The sequence below is a fragment of the Pipra filicauda genome, unplaced genomic scaffold (genome assembly GCF_003945595.2).
Source record: "Pipra filicauda isolate LSUMZ 115617 unplaced genomic scaffold, ASM394559v2 scaffold327_size997775_pilon, whole genome shotgun sequence".
Lineage (NCBI taxonomy): Eukaryota > Metazoa > Chordata > Aves > Passeriformes > Pipridae > Pipra > Pipra filicauda.
In genome coordinates, this window is record NW_024104451.1 from 389,408 (window position 1) to 415,881 (window position 26,474).

At 56.1% G+C, this 26,474-nt stretch overlaps 1 protein-coding gene across 12 annotated transcripts in view; it reads left to right on the plus strand.

Moving 5' to 3' along the window:
* EPB41L1 (erythrocyte membrane protein band 4.1 like 1) overlaps window positions 1-26,474 on the plus strand; it is a 67,271-nt gene that overhangs the window by 37,722 nt on the left and 3,075 nt on the right. For 2 of the 12 annotated variants that reach the window (XM_027740395.2, XM_039383839.1), the window contains 21 exons: window positions 32-196; window positions 2,703-2,807; window positions 2,885-2,927; window positions 3,589-3,664; window positions 3,799-4,017; window positions 4,106-4,193; window positions 4,489-4,641; window positions 5,392-5,489; window positions 5,627-5,802; window positions 6,225-6,373; window positions 6,902-6,937; window positions 8,766-8,957; window positions 10,215-10,313; window positions 14,930-17,503; window positions 19,251-19,649; window positions 21,068-21,178; window positions 21,550-21,633; window positions 21,825-21,887; window positions 22,798-22,893; window positions 24,432-24,512; window positions 25,356-25,472. In XM_027740395.2, coding sequence (XP_027596196.1) covers window positions 32-196; window positions 2,703-2,807; window positions 2,885-2,927; window positions 3,589-3,664; window positions 3,799-4,017; window positions 4,106-4,193; window positions 4,489-4,641; window positions 5,392-5,489; window positions 5,627-5,802; window positions 6,225-6,373; window positions 6,902-6,937; window positions 8,766-8,957; window positions 10,215-10,313; window positions 14,930-17,503; window positions 19,251-19,649; window positions 21,068-21,178; window positions 21,550-21,633; window positions 21,825-21,887; window positions 22,798-22,893; window positions 24,432-24,512; window positions 25,356-25,472 — 5,124 coding nt within the window. The remainder of the gene's footprint in view (window positions 1-31; window positions 197-2,702; window positions 2,808-2,884; window positions 2,928-3,588; window positions 3,665-3,798; window positions 4,018-4,105; window positions 4,194-4,488; window positions 4,642-5,391; window positions 5,490-5,626; window positions 5,803-6,224; window positions 6,374-6,901; window positions 6,938-8,765; window positions 8,958-10,214; window positions 10,314-14,929; window positions 17,504-19,250; window positions 19,650-21,067; window positions 21,179-21,549; window positions 21,634-21,824; window positions 21,888-22,797; window positions 22,894-24,431; window positions 24,513-25,355; window positions 25,473-26,474) is intronic. The other 10 variants (XM_039383840.1, XM_039383843.1, XM_039383844.1 and 7 more) reach the window with 10 other exon arrangements.

Here is a 26,474-nt window from a genome sequence, read left to right on the forward strand (position 1 = left end):
CCAGGTAACATTCTGTGTCTCCCCATTCCAGGGCACAGACATGGAGGACAAGGACTACAGTGAGACAGATGGGCTCTCTGACAAAACAACCCCCAGCAAGACCCAGAAGTCACCCCAGAAAACCACCAAGAAAGTGAAGAGTGCCCTGTGCAGGGTGACCCTGCTTGATGCCTCCGAGTATGAGTGTGAGGTGGAGGTGAGTCTTGGCTTTGAGGGGCTGTGCTAGCACCAAGGAGGGGACACTCTCAGCCCAGGGAATCTGCCCAGCCCAGCGAGTCCCCATGTCAGGGCTCTTGCAAGTGGCTTTGTAGTACCTCTCTCCTAGGGAAAAGTATCCACAGAAATAGCCATTTAAGTTGAAATTTCAACATAAGGAAAAAATCTGGAAAGACAGACCCCAGCAGGGAATTTCAGCCCAGTGAAGGCAAATTTGGCAGCTACTCACAACAAAAAACAATGTCTAAATTGGAAACTTTATGGCTGGGGGTAGAGCTCTGCCTGACAGTGCGTGCACCACACACCCGGTGCCAGCCTGGCTGCGGCACCTCCAGGTGTGTTGGCTGTCCCATGTGTGCACACGGGTATCTGTACACGTGTCAGTGCAAAGGAGGTGACATGCAGGGGCCCTCCTGGCTGCCCCAGGTGGTTTTGTGTCCATCTTCTCTGTGTTCATCTTCTTCTCCCTTGCTGTCCCTCCCCATGGAGCTGGTGGGCCAGTGAGCACACGGCGAGGTAGTGTCACGTGTGTGCATGTGCACATGAGGGTGAACACATGTGGACATCCTTGTGGCTGCATCTTCGTGCATGCAGGCAGGGCAGGGTGCACAGGCAGGTGGTCCAGCACCCTGCTCTGGGTCTGAGGCCACCTGCTCGTTAGGCATCATCACAGGCACATGGCATGGGCACACACGGGTGTACGTGGGTGTGCACTGTTCCCTGGCAGTGGGTGTCACGGCAGGGAGAGACAGAGGGGACAGACACCAGGCAGTGCCTGCAGGGAGGAATGGAGGGGAGAGGTGCCTGGCAGTGCCTGCAGTGAGGGACGGAGGGAGCAGCTGTTCCATCTCCAGCACTTCCTTCTGTCTCCTGCCTGCAGGCTGGGAAGGCAGTGGTGCTCCAATGTGCGCCATGAGCCCGGAGGGAGGGAGGGACATTTTTAGGGACTAGCAACTTTGCTTAAAAAGGAAAAGCTGAGGTTGTTCAGAAGCAGAAATCTGAGAGCCTTTTCCAGGGAGACCTTTGCCCTTGCTCTGGCAAGTAGGTACACGGGTGTTTGCTGTCAGTAGCTTGAAGCTGGCTGCATGGAGAGGATCTGTATGCAGGTCCTGGCTGATCCAGGTCTCAGCTGCGTGGGATTGATGAATGTAGGGAGTGTGGCTGCCTGAGAGGAGGGAACACCCCGAGGAAGCCGGGGGGGGATGTCCCTGCCCATGGCACAGGCAGCAGAGCCTTTGATCTCTGTGCTCCAGCAGCCCTGGCTGTCACTTTAGTGGTAAAATTGTTCACAGAGCTGTAGAAGGATGAGTTGGCAGCAAGATAAAAGACTTCCCAAAGGAGGAAAGGAGCAGAGCACCTCAGGGAGCTGACAGGGCACAAGGGTGGCTCATGAGCCCCAGTGGGGTCATCTTTCCCCTGGCTCTTCCCAGAGCACTAGCCAACCAAACGGGGATGCCAGGAGAATCTCAGGTCACAGGTGCTGGCAGAGCAGAGCAGAGCAATACCCCTTGCCACATTGCCCAAGAATGGGGTCAACTTTTAGACAGGTGCTGCTCTCCAAAAAAGCCATCTGGGGCACAGAGGACAGGGTTAGAGGTAGAAGGTCCAGTGCTGCATTTCTTCTTTTTTCTGGCAGACACTGTTGGAGTAGTTGTGCCTTTTCCCTGTGTTTTAATTAAACCTTAATTCAGTCAAAATCAAATGGGGGAGTAAAACTGTTGAGTGTGACACCCCAGCATGTGCCATGGGTGAGCCCCTACCTTCAAACCCAAGTTGGAAGGAGGGAGGAGACCCAGGAAAGTTGATGGCAAGTACTGGAAAAGCTTTGGAGGGCAAGCAGGAGCCTGTGCTGTGCTGCTTGCTGTGCTGTGCTGCCATCCTAGGGGGCATCTGGTAAAGGTGCTCCAGTAAATGGATGTCTTGGAGAGGGGAGATTGGAGATGGGAGCTGCCAGGCTGGAAATCGAGGAGATACACACGTGGGAAGGGTTGTTCTTCAGTGTCCATGAGGGAGCCTGGGCCTCACTGCCACCAGTAACAAAGAGAAATTCAGGGGAATTCCCATCCCTCAAAGTGTTCAAGACTGGGTTGGATGGGGCTTAGAGCAACCTGGTCTAGTGGAAGGTGTCCCTGCCCATGTTAGGGGGGTGAAACTAGACAATCTTTACGGTCACTTCCAATGCAAACCCATTCTGGAATTTGTTTATACCGAGGGTGCCCTCCGTTGCTGCACATGGCCTGGGCTCTTAGTGGCTCTCATTTGTCCGTGCTCTGCTTGGGAATCCCACCACTGCTGCCACCAGCAGCCCATCCCTGCAGCCCAGGGACCACCTGGGTGTCCTTAAAGTGGTGCAAAGCCCAGGTGATCCCAGGGCTACAGGGATGGGGCATGGTGAAACCCACTGCCAGATGAGAGCACCTTTTAGGGGTCACCTGAAGGGTCTCCCTTGAGCCAGCTCACCATCAGCCTCTCCATGTCTCTGACAGAAACACGCCCGAGGCCAGGTCCTCTTTGACATGGTGTGCGAGCACCTCAACCTCCTGGAGAAGGACTACTTCGGCCTCACCTTCTGTGACTCAGACAGCCAGAAGGTGAGCACGGCGGGGTCCCTCTACAGCTGCCCCTTGCATGGTGGGGACCCCCCTGACCAGCTGTCTCCTTGTTGCAGAACTGGTTGGACCCCTCCAAGGAGATCAAGAAGCAGATCCGCAGTAAGTGCCCAGGGAAGGTCCATCCTTCCCAGCCCGGGGGTATCCCATGGAGCTCCAGGATAGCTCAGCTGTGGCTGTCCTACAGTGTGTCCCCTTCTCACCTGCTCTAGAGAGGACCTTTGCCAGCTGGCCTGGGGACAGGGATGCTGATGCTCATTCAGCTAAGTGTTACCCACCTCTCCTCTTACTCATGAGAGGCGCTGGGGGGCAAAGGACCTCATCTGTGCCACCAGAGCTGAGACATGGTGCCTCTCTGAGCACCACTTGCCCTGAGCAGGGAGGAGAGGGACGGGGGGAAAAAGTGGGGGTCCTTGCTGGGACAGGTCCTGGGACCTTTGCCCATGATGTTGCATTGCTGGGATGGCAGAAATGACACCTATAGTCCAAGGTGTCATTTTCTGGGACAAAGGAGGCTTTTGCTGTGACAGTGATGCTGTGATAATGATCAGGAGCTGATGGCTTCTGAAGCTGTGATGCTTTTCTCTCCCCAGCCGTTTGGGAAGGACTAACCAGGTCATGCTGGTATCCCGAGGGCTGTGCTCCAAGCAGCTTCTGCAGCCCTCTGTCCCTGCCTTGTGCAGGCTTAGGAAATGCATGGATGCTTCTACACCCTGTGTGCAGCCCTACAGGTGCTGTCCTGACTGCCCTCTCCCCTCTCTAGGTGGGCCCTGGAACTTTGCCTTCACTGTGAAGTTCTACCCTCCAGACCCTGCCCAGCTCACAGAGGACATCACAAGGTGGGGACCACACACCTCCTTCCTGGGGAGCCCCGGCCTGCATTGAGGGGCACACGTCTCCCTCCCAGGTAGCCCCAGCCTGCTCAGGAAGCACATGCCCTCACCCTACTCTCACCCTCTCCCCCCTCCTGCAGATACTACCTGTGCCTGCAGCTCCGTGCAGACATCATCACGGGGCGCCTGCCCTGCTCCTTCGTCACCCATGCCCTGCTGGGCTCTTACGCTGTCCAGGCCGAGCTGGGCGACCACGACACCGAAGAGCACGTGGGCAACTATGTCAGTGAGCTCCGCTTCGCCCCCAACCAGACACGGGAGCTGGAGGAACGCATCATGGAGCTGCACAAGACTTACCGGTGAGCTCCAAGAGGGGATGGCACTGGAGAGATGGCCCTCACCTGGTGGGGCACCTGCCTACGTCTCCCCCTCTCTGTTTCCCTGCAGCGGAATGACCCCTGGGGAAGCAGAGGTCCACTTCCTGGAGAATGCCAAGAAGCTCTCCATGTACGGGGTGGACCTGCACCACGCCAAGGTATTGGGGCCATGGGGCTCCCAGAGCCATGGTCAGCACCATCCCACCCTGCTCCTGCACACCCCTCTTGCCCACCCCTTCCTCCTAGAGTGAAGGCTCAGTGAGGACATGCTCCTGGCATGGCTCTAGGTGGCTCTGAGTGTCCCCGTGTTGGACCAGAGGAGCTCCAGAGATCAACCAGCCTGGTGTTCAGGGCCCCCGTAGCTCCTAGCAGGAGGGAGCACGGCACTATTGGCCAGGCTGGTTCTTACTTCGCTAACTGAACTGTTCCCTCCTGTCCCCTTCCCTCCTCCAGGACTCAGAGGGCATTGACATCATGCTGGGCGTCTGCGCCAACGGCCTCCTCATCTACAGGGACCGGCTGCGCATCAACCGCTTCGCCTGGCCCAAGATCCTTAAAATTTCCTACAAAAGGAGCAACTTCTACATCAAGATCCGCCCGGGTGAGGTGGGTGCCAGGTGCCCATGCAGCCCTGGGGCACAGCAGAGTGCTTGTCCTGTGGGACTGGGGCTGATGGTGGGCACTGGGGCTGATGGTGGGGATGTCCTCACCTGGCTCCAGCCTCTGTCCCAAGGGTCCCACATGAATGACCACACTGTCCAAGAGAGCACATCGCCTGTGGTGTGGATTTTCTTGTCTATGCTCTCATGACTTCAGCAGCTGAGGGACCCCAGGTTCCCATCCCTACCTGACATACACCATGACCCTGCTGGTGTGGGGAGTTTGCCCAGGAAGGGAAGTTGAGGGCCATTTTTGGCGTGTCTTCACAAAAAAAAACATCAGGAGATTTTTTCATTCATTTTCAGACTTTATTTTTGCTCTTCTATGTGCACTGGTAGGAGAATGCATTTCCACCCAGGTCTTCCAGCAGGCTGGAACGGCAGCACATCTGAAAGGGAGAGTGATACCCTCACACCAAAACAGCTGTAAAAGCTTTTGTTTCTTGGAGGAATTCATCTTGCACTGAAAAGCCATTTACAGCTGAGGGAAGTGCTTAGGCCAGAGGCGTGGGCAGTGATCCCATCACCATGCTGGTGGCATGGACCTTCCCAGCACAGCTTTGAAGAAGACTTTTGGGGTTTTTTTGTATGGTCATGGCTCCTGCCAGGGGAGCCTGAGGGCTTTGGCAAGGTCCTATCCCATCATGTCCCCTAGGGCAGGATCTGCCTGTAACAGCCTATATCCGTCTCTCCCAAGTATGAACAGTTTGAGAGCACCATTGGCTTCAAGCTGCCCAACCACCGCTCAGCCAAGCGGCTCTGGAAGGTCTGCATAGAGCATCACACCTTCTTCAGGTGAGGACACCTTCTCCAGGCTTCCCTTCTGGGAGGCAGGCATGCTTCTGCTTCTGTTGCCGTGGGTACATGTGGGGCACAGTGCCGGGGGGCCTGACCGGGGTTTGCTGATGCCCCTCTTCCCCTCTGACCCCTAGGCTGGTGTCCCCAGAGCCACCCCCCAAGGGCTTCCTGGTGATGGGCTCCAAGTTTCGGTACAGTGGGCGGACGCAGGCACAGACGCGACAGGCCAGTGCCCTCATCGACCGCCCAGCTCCGTTCTTCGAGCGCTCCTCCAGCAAACGGTACACCATGTCTCGCAGCCTTGATGGAGGTATGCCCCAAATTGGGGAGGGGGAGGGAGATTGGTCCGCTGGCGGGAGCAGTGGGGTGCTGCTCGGCTCGGTTCTACTTTGCCTCATTGAGTTGAGCAGGGTCACAGCAGCATTGGGCTTCCTTCTAGGGGCTGTCCCCAGTTGCATCCCCATGGCAGAGGGTCTGTCCCCACCCCAAGTGGTTGCTCAGATTGTGTGTGAGCAGGGGGATATGGCAGGGTTGGGGTTGGGCAGCCTGGGGACACCTTCCCCCCGGCTCCCTGTGCCTTAGGACACCTGGGACCATCTGTCCCTGCTGCAGGGCGTCTGGGGCTCCTTGATCCCCAGGTAAGAGCTAGCAGGGTAGGGGCAGGGGGTGAGGGAATGGGGGAGGAATGGGGGTGGCAGGGCTGCAGTGACCCGGGCTCTCCCCCACGGGCAGAGTTCTCACGTCCAGCCTCCGTCAGCGAGAACCATGATGCTGGGGCGGAGGGTGAGAAGCAGGAGGAGGACGGTGAGTTTGGCAGCAGGAGGCAGTCTGAAATGGAGGATGAGGAGGTGACCACCCCGACGAAAATCAAGGAGCTGAAGGTACAGCCGAGGTGGGCAGAGGAGGGTGGGGGTGGAGGGGTAGGCAGACAGGGGACCAAGCACAGGCAGCAGGGCTGGGCTGCAGGCAGGAAGGGTCACCTCGGTGCGCAGTACCCTGCAGCCCTGCCTGTGTCAGCTGAGCCCCAGGCTGGTGGGACCCCTGGGATATGGCTCTTGGCCCCACTCGTGGAAGTGAGGCGGTCAGAGGGGTTTGGTTTAACTGAGTCCCCAGAGCCCTCCAGGTGATCTAAAGGCTCCTCCCCAGGCAGAGCCAGATCTGGGAACAGTCCCGGTTTGGGACAGGGATGGGGATGGGGACAGGCCAGGAACATGGGTGCCCGCTCATTCCCCCCACTGCCCGTGCACAGCCCACCCACTGCCTGCCCTGGTCCTTGGGCTGTCCCAGCCCATTTCAGCCCCACTTCGAGGGGAGAGGGTGTCCCTACCAGCCCATCAACTTAACTGTGATGTTTGTGACAAATTCCTTCGTAACCTGCTGGTTACTTTTAACCCTCTCTTTGCTGCCAGCCGGAGCACGAAACAACCCCCAGGCACAAGCAGGAGGTATTCTCTGTCTGGAGTATCTTAGTCCTCATTGGTGCATCATATTGTCCATCCTTCCCAAAACAACTCCATGTGTCACCCTATTTACTGGAATACAAGATGCGTCAGGCAGGGGGTTGGGTGCTGGAGGAGCCCAATGAACAGACAGCTGGGGATCAGCCCAGCGCACGTGGCATCTTCTATCCCACTAAGTAAGGTGGTCCTGATCCTACCTGTGAGCCCTCCCAGGGGCAGGAAAACCCTTGACCCATTGGGGTGACCTGGCTTCTGTTTGTGTTACTGACCCTGCCATATCCTTGCCTTGTGTCTCCTGTGCAGCTGGTCCCATCGCTCCCGCTGCCACCCTGACCCATGCTCTGCTCTTGCCTGACCCAAACTGACTCATCACCGCCCTGCCTAGTGGCTCCACTCTCCTGCAGCCCCCCACTCCCCATGAGAGCCAGGCTGGGGCTCCCCACAGCGCTGCAGCTGCCATCCCACCCTCATGGGGCAAAGGGGCTCTGAGCTGCCCCAAGGGGCCAGCACTGGCACCCACCCAGTGTCTGTCCACCCTGAGAATGGGCTGAGCAGAGAACAGGGAAGCTGAGCCCTCTCTGTACAAACTGCCATGTCCCCGGTGGCCCCATCAGGAATGATTCATCCTGGCCTAAAATCCACAGTTGCTCCCTGGGAGTTTCCCCTCCAGTTACAGTGGGATGTAGATCCTCGCTGCAGCTGTTGATGGGAGCAAGCATGGCTACATGATGTGGTTGTCCACGCTGGCACCACACAGCCTCACCATCCTGCTCAGCACCACAGGGGCAGACCCCGCCAGGGCAGTGGGCAGTGGGCACTGGTCCCAGCCCCCCACCCGCCTCATTGCTTCCCCACTGCATGTGCATGTGCTGCGCCCCGGCCCGGCACACCCTGAGCCCAGAGGTGGGCACACTTGAGCTCTCCATGGCTCACACATGTGGGCCCAGGTCGGGAGTTTTCCTGAGTTGTGCTGAGCCTTTGGGATCTGGAAAATTTGGTGGACTTTTTCCTGAGACTCTCATGGGTCTCTGGGCTGTTGCTGACGAGGTACTAGGGAGGTATTTAGGTGCCTCCTTTCAAACCTCAGAAGAGGTTTGAATTTGAGTTGGAAGCAGAAACCAGGGTTCCTGCTCGGAGCTGGTTTGCCCACCTCTGTGGCAGGACGAGGGGGCCACCCTGGCGCCTGGGCCCTCGCTATGTCCTGCTCTAACACCTGAACCCCACCTTGCACTTGAACAGTCTGAGCTGTCCTCTCTCCACAGCAGGTCAGACCCACCCCACCCCAGGCTGGTCCATGGGGATCCAGGCTTGGATCCATGCTGGACATCCCTGCCCAGGCCTTGACCTCCAGCCCTTTGGCAGAGCCCATTTCAGAGCAGCTCTGCTGGAAATGTTGGTCACCTGCCCTGCTGGGACAGAGCCTGGGGCTCCCTTTGAGCCTGGTGCCAGAGAGGAGCAGAGGAGACTGCTGGTGTTTCCAACGGGGCCCCATCCCTTGCTGATCCCAAGGGAGAGCCCACTCTCCTCTCCAGGAGGCTTAGTTTGTCCTCAGCCAGGAGGACGTGGAGTCCTGAAGATGCTGCCAGGACATGCCATGCCCTTCCCCTGCCATGTGTATTTGGCTCTATGCTGCCTTTCTGCTGCTTCCTGCAGTGAAAGAGCTGCTCCCCCTGCAGTGAGACCCGCAGACCAGGGGTCTCCAACACGCTCCTCATTTGGCTACTGAGACTAAATTCTAGCCCAGTGCCCCTGCTCATCCCTTTGGCCTTGGCTGCTGCTTTAATCACTGCTCCTTTCCTCTCTCCTTCCCAAGTTTTTAGACAAGCCAGAGGATGTTTTGCTGAAGCATCAGGCCAGCATTAATGAGCTGAAGCGGACCCTGAAGGAGCCCAATAGCAAACTGGTTCACAGGGACCGGGACAGGAGGCTGCCTTCCTCACCAGCCTCTTCCTCACCCAAGCATGAGGATGAAACGCCAAAGGGAACACCTGAAAAGGCCAGTGAGGTTTGTTCTGCTGCTTCTCTTACAGAGGGGATCAGGATCCAGTGGGGAGGTGTCCCTCAGCTCTGGGGCTCTGCTCCTGTGCTGCCCCGAGGAGGGACGGTGGGAGTGCCGTGCTGGGGACACAGGGTGCAGGGAGGGGTGTCTCTAAGTTTTGCATCACACTAACCATTTTTACACTGCTGGCGGGAATCTCCCTGTGTGCCTGGGCATTGCAGGGGACCGAACAGCTCTTCCTCTGGGGGTGTTTTGGGAGTACCTGTGGCTCTATTGGCCCATGAGATGGGGTTTTCCTCACCCCTCACACCAGCAGCCTGCAGGGCAGTGCTGGTGCAGCTTCTGCCTGAGGGTGTCTCGAGCAGAGTGGGACCAGGCACCTGCACAGAGGTGCCCTGTTGTGCTCTCAGCAGCAGGACCTGGGTGGTGCGAGGAGGTGGAGGGTGAGTGGTGCCGTGCTGGCATTCTACATTCACATCTTCCCCTTTGGGTGTTCTGCCTGCTGGCTTTGCACTGGGACCGTGGGAGTGATAGGAGGGTGCTGGAGTTGGGGTGCCAGGACAAAGCCCCCAGTGCTGCATGAGTGATGTGGATGTGGCACAGTTGAGTGCTCTGTGGCCTGGGGTCCTGCTGGGCTTGGTGCAGGCAGTGTGTGCCAAGAGTGTCCCCACTGCCACTCTGGATGCTCTCTCCCTGCCAGGGACCCTTCCTCCTTGCTCTCCCCTCCAGGAGCATCTCTGTGCCCACAGCAGTGGCATGGCTCTGGGCAGGGTGGGTGCCACATAGAGAGGCTGCTCTGCCCTGGCTGCCCCTCACCCCGAAACAGCCTTGCCATGGGGCTGGGCTGCGGGGAGGGCTTGGGGCACTGTGGGTGGCTGGGCTGGGGTCTCTCTGCAGGGGATTTGGGACATGCCTGTGTGCCTGCTGGTGCCCAGCACTGACCGGAGACCCAGGGCTGCAGGGTGGGCTTGTGCCCCCCCTCATCAAAATGCTCGACTGTGAAGAGGAAGAGGGACTTCACCCCACATCTCTTTTACTGTCAAATATATCAAGTGCAGAGATGTGAATGGAGCATCTAAAGCTGGCACAGCTGTGACCTCTGTCTGTCTATCTGTCCATGCATCTACCCATCCATCCACCCACCTACCCACCCTTTGTTCCTTCATTCCTTCTCAAATTCTCTCTTTCTCTCTCTTTCTTTGTCTCTGTCTCTCTCTGTCTCTCTCTCTCCCCATGGGTGCTGGGGTTTCCGTGCTGGCACAGACGATGGAAGAGGACACCCTAGACGATTTTGCATCAGAGCATGGACCTTCCCTAAGCATGGAGTCTTTCACGCAGAAAAGCCTTGTCTCCTCTCCTGAGGTTGTCACTATCCTCTCTCCCCCCACTTCTTGCTTTCACATTCTGCCCCTGTCACTGTGGGAGTCCCCAGCCTGCCAAGGGGGCTCGTGCCCTCTTAGCAGAGCAGCTGTTTGCTGCCCCCCAGGGTGGGTCCCCTCTCTGGTGACAGGCAGGACCCCTCACAGGACAGGGCTGTTGGTGAAACCTGCTCCCCTGACTGTTCTGGCTGGGATATGAGATGGGGCCCTGGAAAGACCTCCCAGTGCAGCCCTGCTGGGTGTGGGGCCATGCTGGAGCCCACTGTTGAGGGTCCCAAGGCAAGGGTGACCCAATGACACAGGCACTCTGTTGGTGGCTGCTCCAGGTCCAGGCAGGCAGCCTCAAGCTGTTCTTAGCAATCCCTTGTGCTTTCCTTCCACTTTGGCTGCAGTCAGAGTTCCCTGGGCCCAGGAAGCCTGAAGAAGGGCATCTTTGGAGGCATCAGGTGTGTTGGACTCATCCCTGTGCACAGCAGGGTCATACTGCCATCCATGTCCTCACGTGGTGCCCATGGGTGAGGAGCGTGGGCTCTTGGCATTGCTTGTGTGCCAGTTTATCTCAGATGAAGGGGTGTTTTCCTGGACCTTCAGAGACCAAGAGTGGTACCTTCACTGAGCAGAAGCAAGCTGGTGTTTGAGCCTTGGTTCTGGTGTATTGGCTGCAGGCCCCAAGGGTTGGCCCAGTGGTGCTGGGGAGCACGTCCGACCTGAGCGGCCCAGGGAGGGGCAGAGTCAGTGTGGGAGAGGGGGCAGATGGGGCAGGGGCAAGGCTGAGTGCACTCTTGCTCCCTGTCATCGCCCGTTGTCTGTGCAGAAATTGCCAGCGTGGGCAAGAGCCTGAACCTGGGCTGACTGGAGCAGTCCCCAGGAGACAAGATGGGTGTGAGGGAGGCTTGGGCACAGCCTTGGGCTTCAGTAAGGGCTCTGCAGCAGTGTCTCCTGTTCATTGCTGGCACTCTCTGTGTGCCAGTATTTCAGAGCTGGAGGACAGAAACAGCAGCAGTGAGGTGCACACACATCTCTGGATTCAGAGTCTTGTCCTCTGCTCCCCGGAAGCCCTTGGGGTGCCAGGTATCCATCTACAAGTGCCATGGTGGCCTCACCGGTGATTTCTCTCCAGGCGTCAGTGACTGAGACTCAGCAGTTGATATGTGGGAACTTGTCCTCCCCTGACCGGTGATCTCCATGAGGAGTTCATGGCCCCAAGAGGGTGATGGCATGAGGACAGCACATCTGCAGAGCTTGGATCTCTCATGACAGCCAGAAAGTCCCTCAGTTCCCATGGGCTTCAGGCCCACTGAGGTTAAGCGGTCTATCACCCCTAGCCATACGTGTTGACTCTTCCCTTCATCCCTCGATCCCCACTGCTGCTGCAGGACTGGAATGTTGTGCTGTGAGGTGCCAGGAGCCTCTCCAGCTTCAAGTGGTAAAAGCAGCCCAGTGTGTTGTCTCAACATCTCAGATTCCCTCATTCTTGCCACAAGGCTTGTGCTTTCCTCTTGGGTGAGCTGAGACTTCTGAGAGCAAAGAACAGAAGAGACATTGAAGGATCTGAAGGGAGAAGCCTCCTGCATGCCCTGGGCTCTCCCAGGTTGTGGCCCTCATTGGCAGGGGCAAAGGCTGTCTCTGCTCCCTGATATCACCTCTTCCCACTCTATCAGCTTACTCTCCTGTGATGCATAGGCCACAGTGGGAATGGCCTTCCTGTTCCTAGAGCAGATGATTTGAGGGGAGAGAGGGCAGGGAAGTGTGAAAGTAAATTATCGCTTGGGAAGTCAAGGTTGGTCTATGGACAGACCCTTCCCAGTATCATCACTTCTGAGCCTCAGCTCTGCCTTGGCACATACTCTGTCTTGCCAGCCCATGGACCTCCAAAGCTCCACAAGTTCTCTGCTTTGTTGGAGGACATGCCCAAGTATCCAGATATTTGCTCTAATAGTCCTCAGGCTCTGGAGACACAAGGGCTGCCACAAGCTGTGGAACCAGAGCTGTGGCCAGAGCTGGCATTGAGCCCTCCAGAGCAGAGTTCAGTCAACTACTCCCGCACACCACAGAGTACCTGACTGTTCCCTTGGACTGGGCTCACCCAAGAGTCTGAGGAGAAGGAAGCTGGTTTAGAAATAAATCTGAAGCTTTGGGGTATTCCTTACTGGTGAAGAGGTGCTGTCATGGATGAAGACACTGTTCCAGGCTTCAGCAGAGTTTTTGATCTATCTATCTCAGGCCTTAACTCAGAGAAGCAGCCCAAAGAAATTCATCTTTGCCCAGGGAAGGTCTCCTCCAAAAGACTGGTTTGCAGCTGGAGAAGAGGTGTGAGAGGGCTTTGCTGAAGAAATTTGTACGTATGCCCACAACCTGTCCATCCTTGTCCTGGCTGAGAGAAGGTTCAGCAGTGGGACCACAGGGCAGGAGCAGGAGAGAAACTGCTGCACCCTCAGGAAAGTGAGCAGTCTCCTAGCTGAGTTGCCCATGAGCATCGCTGCTGAATGGAAGAATGTGCTGAGGGAGTGCCAGAGACCAGCCTGGGCATCCCAGCAGCCCAGCAAGCTGCCCGGTTAGGGATGATGCTGCCGTTACAGGTCAGACCTGGCTGTGAACATCCAAGGTGCAGCCTGGTGCTCGTGACAGGCACCAACGTGCTCTATTGTGATTTCCACAGACTAAGAAGAAACAAAATCTGCATTGGAGGCAGGTCTGGAGGAAGGGACCTGGAGAGCAGATGGTGCTTGAGAGCGCACCGTGATGGAATATGGGAGAGGCTCATGCGAGCGATGCTGTGGGGAGGTGGGAGGGATGGGTCTGCTTCAGACCTGGCTGCTCAGCAGGGTGGCCTGGCCATGGCAGGGTGCAGTTGCCATGGCAGAGTCCCTGGCAAGGATCCATCTGCCACCGGTGGAGGAGGGTGCCCTTCCTGCCCTGCGAGGAGCACAGCTGGCAGTGCACAGGGCCAACCCCATACTTGTCCTGGCACTGCAAGGAGCCAGCACCTCCGCACCCTCAGAGGGCTGGGTGTTTACTTGGGGACTAGCAGGCTGTACCCCAGCACAGCCCCCTGTGTGCTTCTCTGCAGGCACTCAGGGGGATTTTCAGGGGCTGCCAGGCTCTTGGCAAAGCCCAGGGCATGGGGACAGACAGAGGGGCTGTTGCAGGGTGCTGCAGGGCAAGACCTGGGGCACTGTGCTGAGGGATCTGTGCTTCCTTTGGCAGCTGGTAAAGAAGGCAGGAGCTGGGAATGGCATTTTTCTGCCAGAGACTTTCACCTATTTCTTTGTGGAAGCCCTACCACTAGTATCTGGTTTTCCTTTCTTTCTCTTCTGATGTTATCTTCTCTTACCTTCCCTCTGGCTCTGCTCCCCTCTGCCCGTGTGTTTCCCATTATCCAGTATAAGTCACTAGGTTTCCATTTTGGGTGCAACTGCTCCAAACATTCTTCCTGAATGGGTCATGGCTCACATTTCCATGGATTATTGTTCCTGATTTTAGCAGGGAGTGGGCAGCCAGCCCCCTCACTGGGACTGGAGCGCATCCTGGTGCCCCCAAGGGCCATCCTTGCCTCTGCTGCAGGCAGCTCTGCCCGGGCAGGCTGTGCCGTGGGCAGTGCCAGCCCCACGATGAGCCCCCAGCATTGCCCCCATGTGTGCTCCCTGGGGCAGCTGCGGAGGCCGCTGGGCTGCCTCATGGTGCACACGTTCTCCTGCCACTATATTCCTGTGGTTTATGTTCTACTGGCTGTTCCAGAAGTGGCTGGATTTTAACAGTGCTTCGTTCTTGGCACTCGTGAAGCCTTCTGCTGACCTGCAGGACAAACATGGGATGTACTAGGTGTCCATAGCAGCAGTGACCTGGTATCCCCCCACCAACCTCACAGATACATGGTGTGGTGTGCCACATTCCTGCTGTGTCCATGCTGCAGGACGCTTCACAGCCTTTGCTTGGTCCTTGCTGCAGCCCCCATACCTGTCTCAGCTGCCAAACCCGTGGTCTTTTACACTTGAGAGGTAACCTTTTACAGGTTACATTTTCTGAACTGCTTGGTTTCAGCATTGCTGGAAACCTCTGCTCAGTTATGGCTTCTGGAGATGTCCCTGATGAGCTGGAAAGGAGGGATGGACTTTGGGGGGAATCTGAGCTGCAGCATCTGGTAGGAAGGGGAAAGGGCCTTTCTGATGGCTCAAGGTGGTTTCTTTCCTTGCTCATGCTGTTGGCAGTCTGACATATTCTTAGGGCACGTGGATGAAGCTGAGAGTGAAGCTACCCAAAACACAGACCCTTGCTTCCAATGAAATCTCACCCCTGGGAATTGCTATAGCCAGCTGAAAACAGGGGGTGCCAGCTGGAGACAGTGGCTTATTCCCTATCATGGCATCAGCCCCTTATTTTCAGTCCCTATCTCCATCAGCAAGTTGCCAGGATCTTTGTATAGACCCTGTTTCAACTATAGCATTGAGAACACTACTACTAATACTACTAATTAGAATTATAATAATAATGACGTAGCCATTGCTGTGTGAGGCAGACCAGCCGTGCTACTTGTGCCAGCAGCAGTTGGGTGCGGTGTGTCTGATGCATTTAACTCTTCTTGCTCCAATTGCAATGCAGGGCTCAGAGCATTGGGTATTTATAGAGAGAGAAGCCCCTAGGCTGGAAGCAGTAGCTCTGAGGAAAGTTCTGGGAGTCAAGAAGGAAGAATCACGTGCAGGTACCTCGGAGGTGAACACAAGTGTGAGCCTGTTGAAGGTGGAGGTGGCAGTAGGGAAAGCCAAGGAAGTGACAGGCCAGGAAGAGCCCTCAGCTGCAGCCCTGGACACACGGAAGAGAGCCAAAATGATTGCCAGTCCCGAGGATTTTGAGTCTGTCTGGGAGGATGAGATCTATGAGAAGGAAAGCAGAGACAGCCCAGAGACAGCACATCTGCCCACTGACAGCACAGAGAAGGAGCCCCAGGGTGAAGGAGCAGCCAGTGGTGAGCCGGGGCTGCCCAAGCCCTGTCAACAGCCTGAAGAGAGACAAAGGGCCAAGATTTTAGGGCCAGAGCATCCCAAGGGAGAAGGCAAGGTGCTCTCCAGTGAGCATGCTTCTGCAGCCTCCAGGAAACAGGAGGCCAGAGTGCCAGGCACAGCCACAGAGCTCCTGAAAACCAAAGTGAAGGCTGGAGATGACAGCTCAGAGACTTCTGCGACCCAGAGGATCATCTACTTAGGAGATCCAGAGGGAGAGGAGAAGGACAGTAAAACACAACTTACCTTGGACACTAGTGAGTGGCTTGGCTTGGAGGAAATATCAGAAGCCACAGTGAACACGTCCAGGGAGGGATCTGGGCACGCAACACCTGCAGCAGAAGGGTTCCAACCCCCTTCTTCAGCAAGTCACCAACACAGGGCAGTGTCTGGAAAACCTACCGGAGCACCAGAGCAGCCCAGGATGGGCTGTGACGGGACCAGCCTGGTGGGACGTACCCTCTCAGGGTGGGAGAAGGAGTTGTCCCTGCAGCCAGAGAAAGCATCTGCTGGGATGCCCAGCTATGGAGCACCTGCAGGAAGTGAAGCCCTGCTGTGTTCCCAGGAGGTGGAACCAGAGGAGACAGAGCTGCAGAGCCCAGTGAGAGGCCTAAAGCCATGTGGCCTGGCAGGGGATGGCCACGGGGCTGAGGAGCGCAGAGGGAGCCCAGCACAGTGCACAGCAGGGGAGGAGCTCTTGGGAGCAGATGGTGACAAGGAGGAAAGTGCCAGAGTGGTTCTTCAGATGGAAGAGATAGAGACCAAGTCTCCTCTCTCAGCTGTGTCTTGGCCAGGCCATGCTCACACTGTGGGGTTGGAGGGAAATAAACCCAGTGCTCCTGCCCCTCCACCCATTCCCCAGCAATCCAGCCCTGTCCCTGTGGATCCAGCTCCAGGCACCAAGCCCAAGGGCACAGAGCTGTCCCAGAACACCAGCCCCGTGAGAGGGGTGGGCATGCCCAAGGGTATGGGCCCCTCCGTGGAGGTGGCACTACCCAGGGAAACTGATCCTGAATCTGCAGAACAACACCAAGATACAGGATTTACCTCATGGAAACCACAACAAGGAACAAGTCCTGGTGCAGCAGAACCACCCCAAAACACAGATATTGCAGCAGAGTCAGTCCAGGTCAGAGACACAGCCACCAGGGAGGTGGCTCAGGACATGGACCCTGCCACAGCACAGAGCAAAGTCCCTGCCCCCAAAGTGCCACTGCAGGAGGAGAAACCCATGATAAAAGAGTTCTTCCAAGGTTTGGGGCCCACATCAGGGAAGCTGACTGGAGATGAAGGCTGTGAGATGGAAGAACTGCCCCAAGATAAAAGCCCTGGTGTGAAAGAGCTACCACCCCAAGCAGAAGAACCAGAAAAACAGACAGAGGCCATCATGAGAGACCTGCCCCAAGAGGGTTCCATGGCTGGGGAGCTGCTCCACATTGCTGATCCCAAAGCACAGGAGCCACACTGGGACTCAGAGTTTAATGTGGGACAAGATCTGCAGGGCAGGAGCCCAACAGTAGGAGAAACCACCAGGGCCAGTGACCTAGCTCCAGGGCAACCACTGCAGAATGACTCTCTTCCCAAAGAAGCTGCTGACGTCTCACACTTCCAGTCCCCTGTATTAGGATTGTGCCAAGGAAGTGAGACGTTCCGGCTCTCTGCCTGGGTGGATGAAGGTGGAGAAGAGCTGCAAGTGAGTGGTGGGACACATCAAACAGAGCCTGAGTCGCTGGTGTGCGTGGCTGGGCAGGCAGGTGCTGTGTCCCAGGGGCACAGAGATGTCAACGTGGCCCCAGGAAGCTGGGAGGACAGCAAGAGCTACGGGAAAACCTCTGTGGCCTCTAAGATAAAGATGTTCGAGCAAAATGAAGTGGAGCGAAGGGAGGCCCAGGAGGGACAAGAGCGGGTGCCTGAAGCTGGGACATCAGCGAAAGCGAAAGGGAAGACAGGTCTGGCACAGGACATGCCTTTGAGCACCTGCCTCGCCTCACCACCAGCAGTGGAACCTGTGTCCAGTGTGAGCTCCTTGGCCCTTGGGCAAGGGGCTGGTTCAGGAGACATCTCCCAGCCTCACTCCCCGAAGGAAGATCTCTCTGTTGATCTGGAGCACAAAGAAGACAATGCTGATCTGGCCTCCCCCGACTCTGGCTGCGAGCTCACCCTGGCTGAGGCCATGGTAACTCCAATGAACTGTCCGAACGGGACATTCATGCGCATGTTTTGTGGCTCTCTGACTATGTCCAGTGGCTCCTCACACATCCATTGACTGACAGCAGGCGCTTTGCATCCCTGTCCTTTCTGTCTGTGTGTGTGGTCAGGCTTACTGGCTGCATGCAGACCTGCTGCCCGGTTGGTTCATCAGCTTTTGTTTTGCGATCCCTGAACATTTTGGCTCCCTGGAGAATGCCGCTCGCTAAACCCAAGAGCAGGCAGCCAAGCTTCATGTCCAGGAGCCGAAAAGGGCGACGGTGGGTGGCTGAAGGAGCTGCGACTGTCACGGGCACGCACCCCTCGGCAGCAGCGTGTCCATGCTTTCAGCTTCACCCTTGCATTTCCTACGTTGATACCCCTTCTTGCTTGGCTCACCAGCCTCCCCACCCTTCCCTGTCTTCAGCAAGCCGGTGGCTGGGTGATGAAGTAGCTTTCCTTGTTCTTGTGGGTGCTAGATCAGCTCCTGCAGAGTTCATTTCCTTACAACTAACCCTTTTCTCTAATCCAGAGCAAATTTCAGGAACTAAATGGGAGAGAAAAGGATTTATCTGACCCATCAGTAAAATCCATCCTGAAAGAAGAGAATTTAAAGAATGCTGTTCCAATGGTCTCCCAGGTCTCAGTGCTGTTTTACTAAGTGCTTCTCTCTGCAGTATGAGTGCAGCCGAGGGCTGTGCTGCCAGCTCCGCTCCTATTGCAGGGCTGTTCTGTGTGTATTGATACAGACACACACACACACGAATGTGTCTGCGTGTTCCTCCTGGGGCTCTTGGACACCCTGTTTCTCATACCTCTCAACCTCCCAGCTCTGCTGAGGGAAGGGTGTGCCAGCACAGCCTGGCCCATAGGGGAGATGGCGCTGGCTACAAACACTTGGGACCAAGGTCAGGAGGTGGGTTTCCACTGGGATTAGTGGGCTTAGAGGTGTTCCTAAGGGAGAACTGAGTCTAGCTGGGTCTAGATTTCCCATGGCTTTATGGCAAAGCGTGGCGAGGGGATACATACCCTCTGATGGTGGAGTTGAGAGGTATGTCTATGTCTAGAGCAGAGCTGATGGAGGGAGGACATCCCTTGGCTCTGACCATGCTGTCAATTACACTGACCAGACACTTAGTCAGGTCACCCCTGAGACTCCTCTGAGGCCTTTGGAGGGGGAGGTGGTATCAGTGGGGAAGACTCACCCTGGGGTGATGCTCTGCAGGGCCAAGTGGATGTTCAGTGGAATTAGCACGCTACTTTCCTTCTCCCTCACTGTGCCTGGCTGATGGGCCCTTTTCTTTCAAACTCTTCTCTCTTTCTTTCCCTCGTTTGTTTTTTTGAGTCACCGATATACAATAGCCCCAGCATCTGAGCTCCTTCTGAATGTCTCCTAACAGACCCATTGTTTTGCATCCATCTGCTTCCACTGGTGCACTGATGTGCCTCCAAGCTGGCCGAGCTTTCTTGTGTGACTGACCCTTTTTGAGATGATTAATTAGCAATAGATTTTTGGCACCATCAAATTGAGTAGCCTTCTGTCCCCACCCCGCTGCAAAGCCGCCGCTGTCAGAAAGGTTTCGGTCTCCATGCTTGAGTTGTGTTTGACTCTACTCTGTGATGTTTGCTGCAGCCTTCCTCCTCCTCCTCCTACTCCCCTGCCCCTGCCAGCACTGCCAGCGCTGCCACGTGGTGTTCATGGGCTCCGTCTCTCTCCGACATTGTGTCTCATTCAGAGAGCGGGTGTGAGGGAGGGCACCGAGGAGAGACCTAAACCACCTCGGCACAGGGCCCCCGAGAGCGACACCGGCGACGAGGAGCCTGACCAGGAGAAGGACTCAGTCTTCCTGAAGGACAACCACCTGGCCATTGAGCGCAAGTGCTCCAGCATCACGGTCAGCTCAACCTCCAGCCTGGAAGCAGAGGTGGACTTCACTGTGATCAGTGACTTCCATGGCACAGCCTTTGAGGACATCTCACGAAGCCTGCCCGAGCTGGACAAGGACAAGAGCGAAATGGAAGACGAAGGCCTGGTTTCCTTCCAGCACACTGACAAAGTAGTTCCTGGACTGGAAGAGGATGTCAAAGGCAGGGAGAAGGTCTCCCAGCCTAGCCCAGATGTCTCCCATCTAGAGGTACCCAGGAACACCATTCACCAGGACGGTCCCAGTGTCATCGTGCCTCCGTGTTCCTTGTGCCGGTGCCTGGCACTGCCTCCCTGGAGTGCACTTCCAACTGGTTTGGAGGAGCATGCTGGCTTCCAAACCCCTCCAGTTCCTGGCCCGGTGTATTTCCCCAGTGCATGCTGTGTCTGTGGTGCATGGCTCTGTTGCGTGCTTCCTGCATCTGCTAGCCAGGAGAAGTCACTGTCACCTCTTGGTCCCCTGTGTTTGGCTGCCCTGTCCCTTGCCCCACGACAGCATGTCATGCCATGGGAAGGGCACGTGGCACTAACCATTGGCACTGGCCTCGTGTCTTGCATGAATTCAGTGACCAGTTTGTGTAGTGAAGAGCCATGTGCTGCCCACTAACCTCTCTGGTCATGCTGAGGCTGGGAGGGATTTACCAAGTGCCTCATGGGAGTCACACCAGAGCTCCTGGAGAGTCACTCCTGTGCTGGGAGGGATTATAACAGGGCTAACAAAAATGCATGTGCATGCATGTGACAGATGAGTGTACACACAGGGAGAGGATGGTAGAGCCAGCTGCAGCGCAGTGAAATGTGGCCTTAGCTCTGTGCTGGGCCAGGGCCACTTCCTGCCTGGTCAGCCTGGGGCAGACTCCAGCCCTGGCAGGTATGTCCCTAGCCCTGCCCAGAGCTGCCAGGGTGCTGGAACCAGGAAAAAGCTGCAGAATTAAAGGGAGCTTTCTCTGAGACAGCCCAAAAACCTTGTGCAGAGCATCTGATGCCATAGTCATGGGAGATCTGCTCCACGTGCCCCACGGCCAGTGTGGGCAGGGGGCTGCTGGCTTGGGAATGCTGAGCACTGGCTAAGCATCACCTGTGCCCTTGGTAGTGCCGGTTTCCTGTAGTGGGGAAGTGCTGGAAGCCTGTCTCTGTTCCCCTGAGGCTCTGACACCCCAGGTGTAACCAGAGCCTCCCAGAGCTGGTGCAGATCATAAACTGGCTGCAGGACATGGGTGAAACAGATTTGATGGGTCTCACCTACCTTTTGAAGACCAGTTTGAACTAACCCATGGTGTCTCTATAGATCTATCCAAAAAACCCCAGAAAACCCCAGACAGAGGGCATCGGGTCTCATTTGGGGTGTGTGGGTCACAGGGCACTGTGGGTGGTGGCTGTCTGCCCAGGGCGGCAGCCTGGCCCCTGCTCTTTGCAGGGTAGGGCTCAGTGGGACACTTGCAGGACATCAGATGTGCATGACAGGGTTGCTCTGCTAGGGGGCCTGGTGTACAAGGAGCATAGAATCAGAATGGTTTGGGTTGGAAGGGACCTTAGAGATCATGTTGTTCAAACCCCCTGCCATGGGCAGGGCACTCAGAGCTGCTGGCATTGTGCCCCAGGGCCTGACTCGCTCTGTTTCTCCTGCAGCCATCAGCCCCAAAAACAGATGCTGTGATGGTCGGCCCGGGGCTGGGTGTGAAGAAGCCTGAAGCAGATGGCTCTACTCCCCACCGGGTTAGCACCACAGACACAGTCCAGGTGATGTGGTGGATCTGTCTTCCTGTGGCCCTGCTCCCCAGTGCCAAACCTCAGGCAGCTGGGAGGGTGGGCGGGCTGAATAGGGTGGTTGGGGGCCTCTGATCACCCTTGGCTTGCTAAAGTCCCTGAAACACTAACCAAAGCCCACCCAGAGATATTTTCTGTGTCTCTGGCCCCATCTGCCATGCTGCTGGACAGTGCTGGCACACGGGAACATCTCCAGAGGGTGACAGCCACCAGCTGCGCTGTACGTGTCTGTGGCCTCATGGCCCTCCCTGGCATCCTCTGGCAGCAAGGGACAGCCACACTGTCACTGTGAGTGTCACTTACTCCATGGCACCTTCAAGCTCACCTGGTTTCCTTTGCCCCAGCAGGTGGACGGAGGCACCCCAGGCAGCAGGGACACCACTGCCACTGCCCCGGCTGGCACCACAGAGATGGTGCTGGTGACCTCAGTAAGTGGGACTGGCCTCTGGAGGGGCAGAGGAACCACTGTCTCCTGTGGTCCCTCTGCTCCAGCAGGGGCAACTGGGGCCAGTTGTGCTACGGGGCACTCTGCCCCACCAGGGGTGTCTGTGCAGGGTGACCTGCCATGTTTGCCCCCATGTTGTGTCTGAGCCAACGTGCCTATCTGTTCTTCTTTCAGGATCACAGCACCAAGGCTGGGAAAGGGGCCACTTCCACCACAGACCTTCGCTCCCTCTCACCGGTGAGGGGGGGACATGGTGCCACCAGCCAGGCCAAGACTTGGGGGGAGGGTGGGGGAAGGAAGGCAGCCTTGTGGGGCTGTGAGGAGCCCTTCCCATCTTCCCAGCACTGGCACCCTTGGCTGATATGTTGGCACTGGGAAGAGCAGAAGGATGCTCAGAAGGATGGGGAGCAAGACAGCAGGGGACCTCAGCCTGTGGCCTTTTTCCTATGCCAGATACACACCTTGAGTATCTGCCTGAGAAGGATAACTCCCCAAAAATACCCGGCCCCTGGTGCAGTGGGCTGCGATACTCCTAGCCCTGGGTGTCCTGTGCAGCCGCCCAAGGCCAAACACAAAGTCTTCTGATTCCCGGTGGAGCTGATGGCCACCAACACCCTGCCCAGCAGCAGGCCTTCCTCTGAAAAGGGAGTTCTTACTCCATCACCTTGTTTCAATGAAGTCCAGGCTGGCCAGACGCTATATGCTGCCCCAATTTCATCTCTTGTGTGCTGCAGGGAGAACACAGCCAGCACTGGGGCCAGGGCACCAGCGCAGCATTCCCAGCCTTCCCAGCCCTCAGCACACACAGCAGGATGAACAGAGCTAGAGGCAACCTGAGACCTGTGTGCTGGGGTGGCCCTGGGGGTAGGTGGGGAAGAGCAAAAAACTGCCATGAGACCCTCTTGCCACTGCAGAGGCCCTTTTTAGGAGCTCTGGGCCTGGTGTACCTGTGGAAACATCTTCCTTTCCCCCCAAAACCTCTTGGTCCAACTGGAAGCACAATGCAGTACCTTTTCCCCTTGCCACTCTCCTCTTCCATGCTTGGCTGAATAGGTACATCCCAATGGGAAGGTCCCAGCTCTTCAGGAGCCAGCACTGGGGGCTCCTCTGTGACAGCCCCCTGATCCCACTGCTCTGTGTCCCGCAGATCTCTGGCGGCTCCTCTGGGAAGGAGATGCTCACCAGCATATTCAGTGCCACTGCAGAAACCCTCTCTACTTCCACCACCACCCATGTTACCAAGGTGAGAGCAGCTCTAGAGGGAGCAGCCAAAGGGTCCTGAAAGTCACTGGAATTAGAGGATGGGTGGATTTATATTGTGACTAGTACAGCAGAAAGTGCCCCTCTCCTCCTTACAAGCCAAAAGGGGTGTGCTGTCCCATGGGAATGGGGAGCCTGCACAGTGCCCCGCTCTGAGTGCCCTGTCCGTGGCTCAGCCCTGTGCACTGCCTGTCCCAGCCAGCCCGGTGTGACCACAGGGGACAGCAGGCAAGGACAGCCAGGTGTCAGGCGGGCATGCAGCCCAGTGTGGGCCATGGGCAGTGAAGGAGACAAGGCTGCAGCAGAGGATCTCACCCATAGCCATTTCATCCCCAAATTAAGTACACACTCTTCTTCCAGGTAACAATCGCAGAATCATAGAATATGCTGCGTGGGAAGGGACCGACAAGAATCAGTGAAGTTCAACTCCTGACTCTGCACAGAACACCCCCACAATCCCACCATGTGCCTGAGAGTTGTCCAAATGCTTCTTGAACTCATACAGGCTTGGGGCTGTGGCCACTGCCCTGGGGAGCCTGTTCAGTGCCTGATCACCCTCTGGGTGAAAAACCTTTTCCTGATATCCAACCCAAACCTCCTCTGACGTAGCTCCAGCTGCTCCCTCAGGCCCTGTCACTGGTCAGAGAGAGAAGAGGTCAGCACCTGCCCCTCAGGAAGAGGTTGAAGACCCCAGTGAGGTCTGAGCTCAGTCTCCTCTTCTCTAGGCTAAACAAGCCGAGTGACCTCCAGCCGCTCCTGACATGGCTTCCCCTCAAGACCCTTCACCATCCTTGTGGCCTCCTTTGAATGCTCTCTAATGGCTTTTTATATTGTAATGCCCAAAACTGCACACAATATTCAAGGTGAGGCCGCCCCAGTACAGAGCAGAGCTCAACGGGCTGGCATTGCTTTGCCTGGTGCCCTTCAGGACACAGTTGGCCCTCGTGGCTGCCAGGGCACTGCTGACTCATATTCAGCAAGTGACAGGACAAGAGGAAATGGCCTCAAGTTACATCAGGGGTGGTTTAGATTGGATATTACGGCAGTTTTTTTAACTGAAAGGTGGTCAGGCACTGGAACAGGCTGCCAAGGGCAGTAGTGGAGTCATCATCCCTGGAGGAATTCAAAAGATGTGTAGCTATGGCACTTGGGGACATGGGTTAGTGGTGGCCTTGGCAGTGCTGGGCTGATGGTTGGACTTGATGATCTTAGAGGGCTTTGCCAACCTAAATGGTTCTGTGATTCTATAAATGATAGCAGAAGCTCAGTGAGGGACCTGAGCAGAAGGAGGGGTGCTTGGTACCTGCCACCCAACCCTTTTCCTTCCTCTCACCTGTGGCCAGCTCTGTCTCATTAGTTCTCACCATGCACTGAGTCATGGATAGTGGGAGATCTGCTGAATTACAGGGTCAGTTCCCAGGATGATGCTGGTGTTGTCCCTCCTCACGTGGGCATAGCTACGCCCGTCCAGAGCTGGCTAGTGGCACAGCTGGGGTGAGTGCTTTCTTTCTCCTTGTGCAGACTGTGAAAGGGGGATTTTCTGAGACCCGGATAGAGAAGCGCATCATTATCACAGGAGATGAAGATGTGGACCAGGACCAGGTAGGAGCAGGACACCCTGGCTTTGCCTAGCTCTGGCTGTCCCCAGATGCTGCACCGCATAGTTCTACTTCTGGCTCGTACTTCCTTACTCCTTCTCTCCAAAAACTGACCCTTGAGGCCCCTACCTTTTCCAGCAGGGCAGGTCCCCATGGGTGCAGCGACACCCAGCCCAGCTCCCACAGTGACACAGCAGTAAAGGTCACATCCCAGCGCAGAGCCCAGTGAGGGCATCACCTTTTTATTGTCTTAAAACACATTTCCAGGTGCCCTTTCTTTGTTGAAATACTCCAAAGTAACCCAGGTGTTTTCTTTCTTCCACCACAGTCTCACTCCAGGTGATGCCTCTGTGAGAGGAACAAAAAGTGACACACTTTCACGATGAAATAACAGAGACTGACAGAAATCTCTAGGGCCATGGGGTCATTTTCCTGTGGCCTAACCCTTTGGGATTTGTTGCTTAAGAAGAAAAATTATAAAGTAATTAAAAGGATCTAAAATAATTTTTAGAATTATAATAATAAATTCGATAATTCTTGTAGATTTTTCTAGTGTTTTGCTGCTGTTCCTTTGCCCAGGCTTCAGCAGGAAGCCTGGGATGAAGCACATCTCTACAGAAAAATCAGCAAGAGAAAGACAGCGCACGAGGGGTCCCCATCAGTGCTGGGCCCCAGCCTCTTCTGCCAGGCTGCTGTGGGTTCAGCTCTGAACCCCTGCATCCTTATCCTCCTGGAATCCCACTCAGCTCCCTGGGATCCCACTCAGCTCCAGCTGCTTTCTGGTTGCAGTCAGGGTACCCGATTGCAGGGGAGTGAGTATAAATGCTTTAATCCTTCTGTTTTCTAGGCACTGGCTTTAGCAATCAAAGAGGCAAAACTCCAGCACCCTGACATGCTGGTAACCAAAGCTGTGGTATACAGAGAAACAGATCCCTCTCCAGAGGAAAGGGACAAGAAACCTCAGGTAAGTGAAGCTGCCAGGTGTGATTTATATCTGTTGGGTAAGGAGGGTAACTGCTTACATGTCTCTGGTCCCCACCAGCAGCAGGTGTTGGTGCCCCTCGGCACTGAGTGGCAGCTCTTGGCATGGTGGCTCTGGGTATGGCCACCTGGTTGTGGTTAGAAAGCAGATGCCATTCCACCAAAAGGCACCTTGCTCTCCTGCTCAGCACAGGGCTCGCAGTCATTTCTATGTAAAGAGAAAAGGACGTGCTTGTCCCCCTGGGGCAGGGAGGGAAAGAGGGGACAGCAGCTTTTTTGGATGAGCTGAGAAACTTGGCTACAGGTTCTGCAAAGCAATCCGAAGTATCAGACAAGCATTTCCAAAAAAGAGGTTTTAGTCCCATTCAGATCCCCAGGCTGTGTTTTTACACACACAGGTGTAGGCAGTAGCACCTGAGGTTTGCCCCAAAGCTGTCACAGCCCCAGACACTTTTCTTCAGGGCTTGGGGAGTCCTGCCCCACTCCAAACCCTCCGCTCTGACCCCATTACCCTCCATCAGCTCCTCGGGGGTGGCACAGCCACCAGACCCCCATGTCAGAGCAGTGGGAGGCAATGGTGCATGGTGGAGAGGAGAGGGAGCCTCACTGCCAAAAACTGTGTGAGGGGCTCTGGCAGCAGCCAGGGTGCAGGTGCATTTGGAGAGGCTCCTTGGAAACGGGTATCTCTGTTTCTTTATCATATGAATATTTTGATTGTCAGCTTTTAAGCCTGGAAAAGCAAAGAGCTCCAATGCAGCTGAGAAGGTCAGGAGAGCTGCCTAATTGTATGTCCTGTCCCACAGTGCAGACAAGCAAGCCCAGACACTCCCTTGTCCCATAGGAGCCACCCAGTTTTAGTTGAATGGCTTAAAGTGAGGGAGCAGTGACTCCCCCTTATCACCCCCATACACCAACACCAGCCCAATGACTGAATGCCTGCTAATTACCAGAGCTCCTGCTAATTAAGTGCAAACTGTGGCCCCAA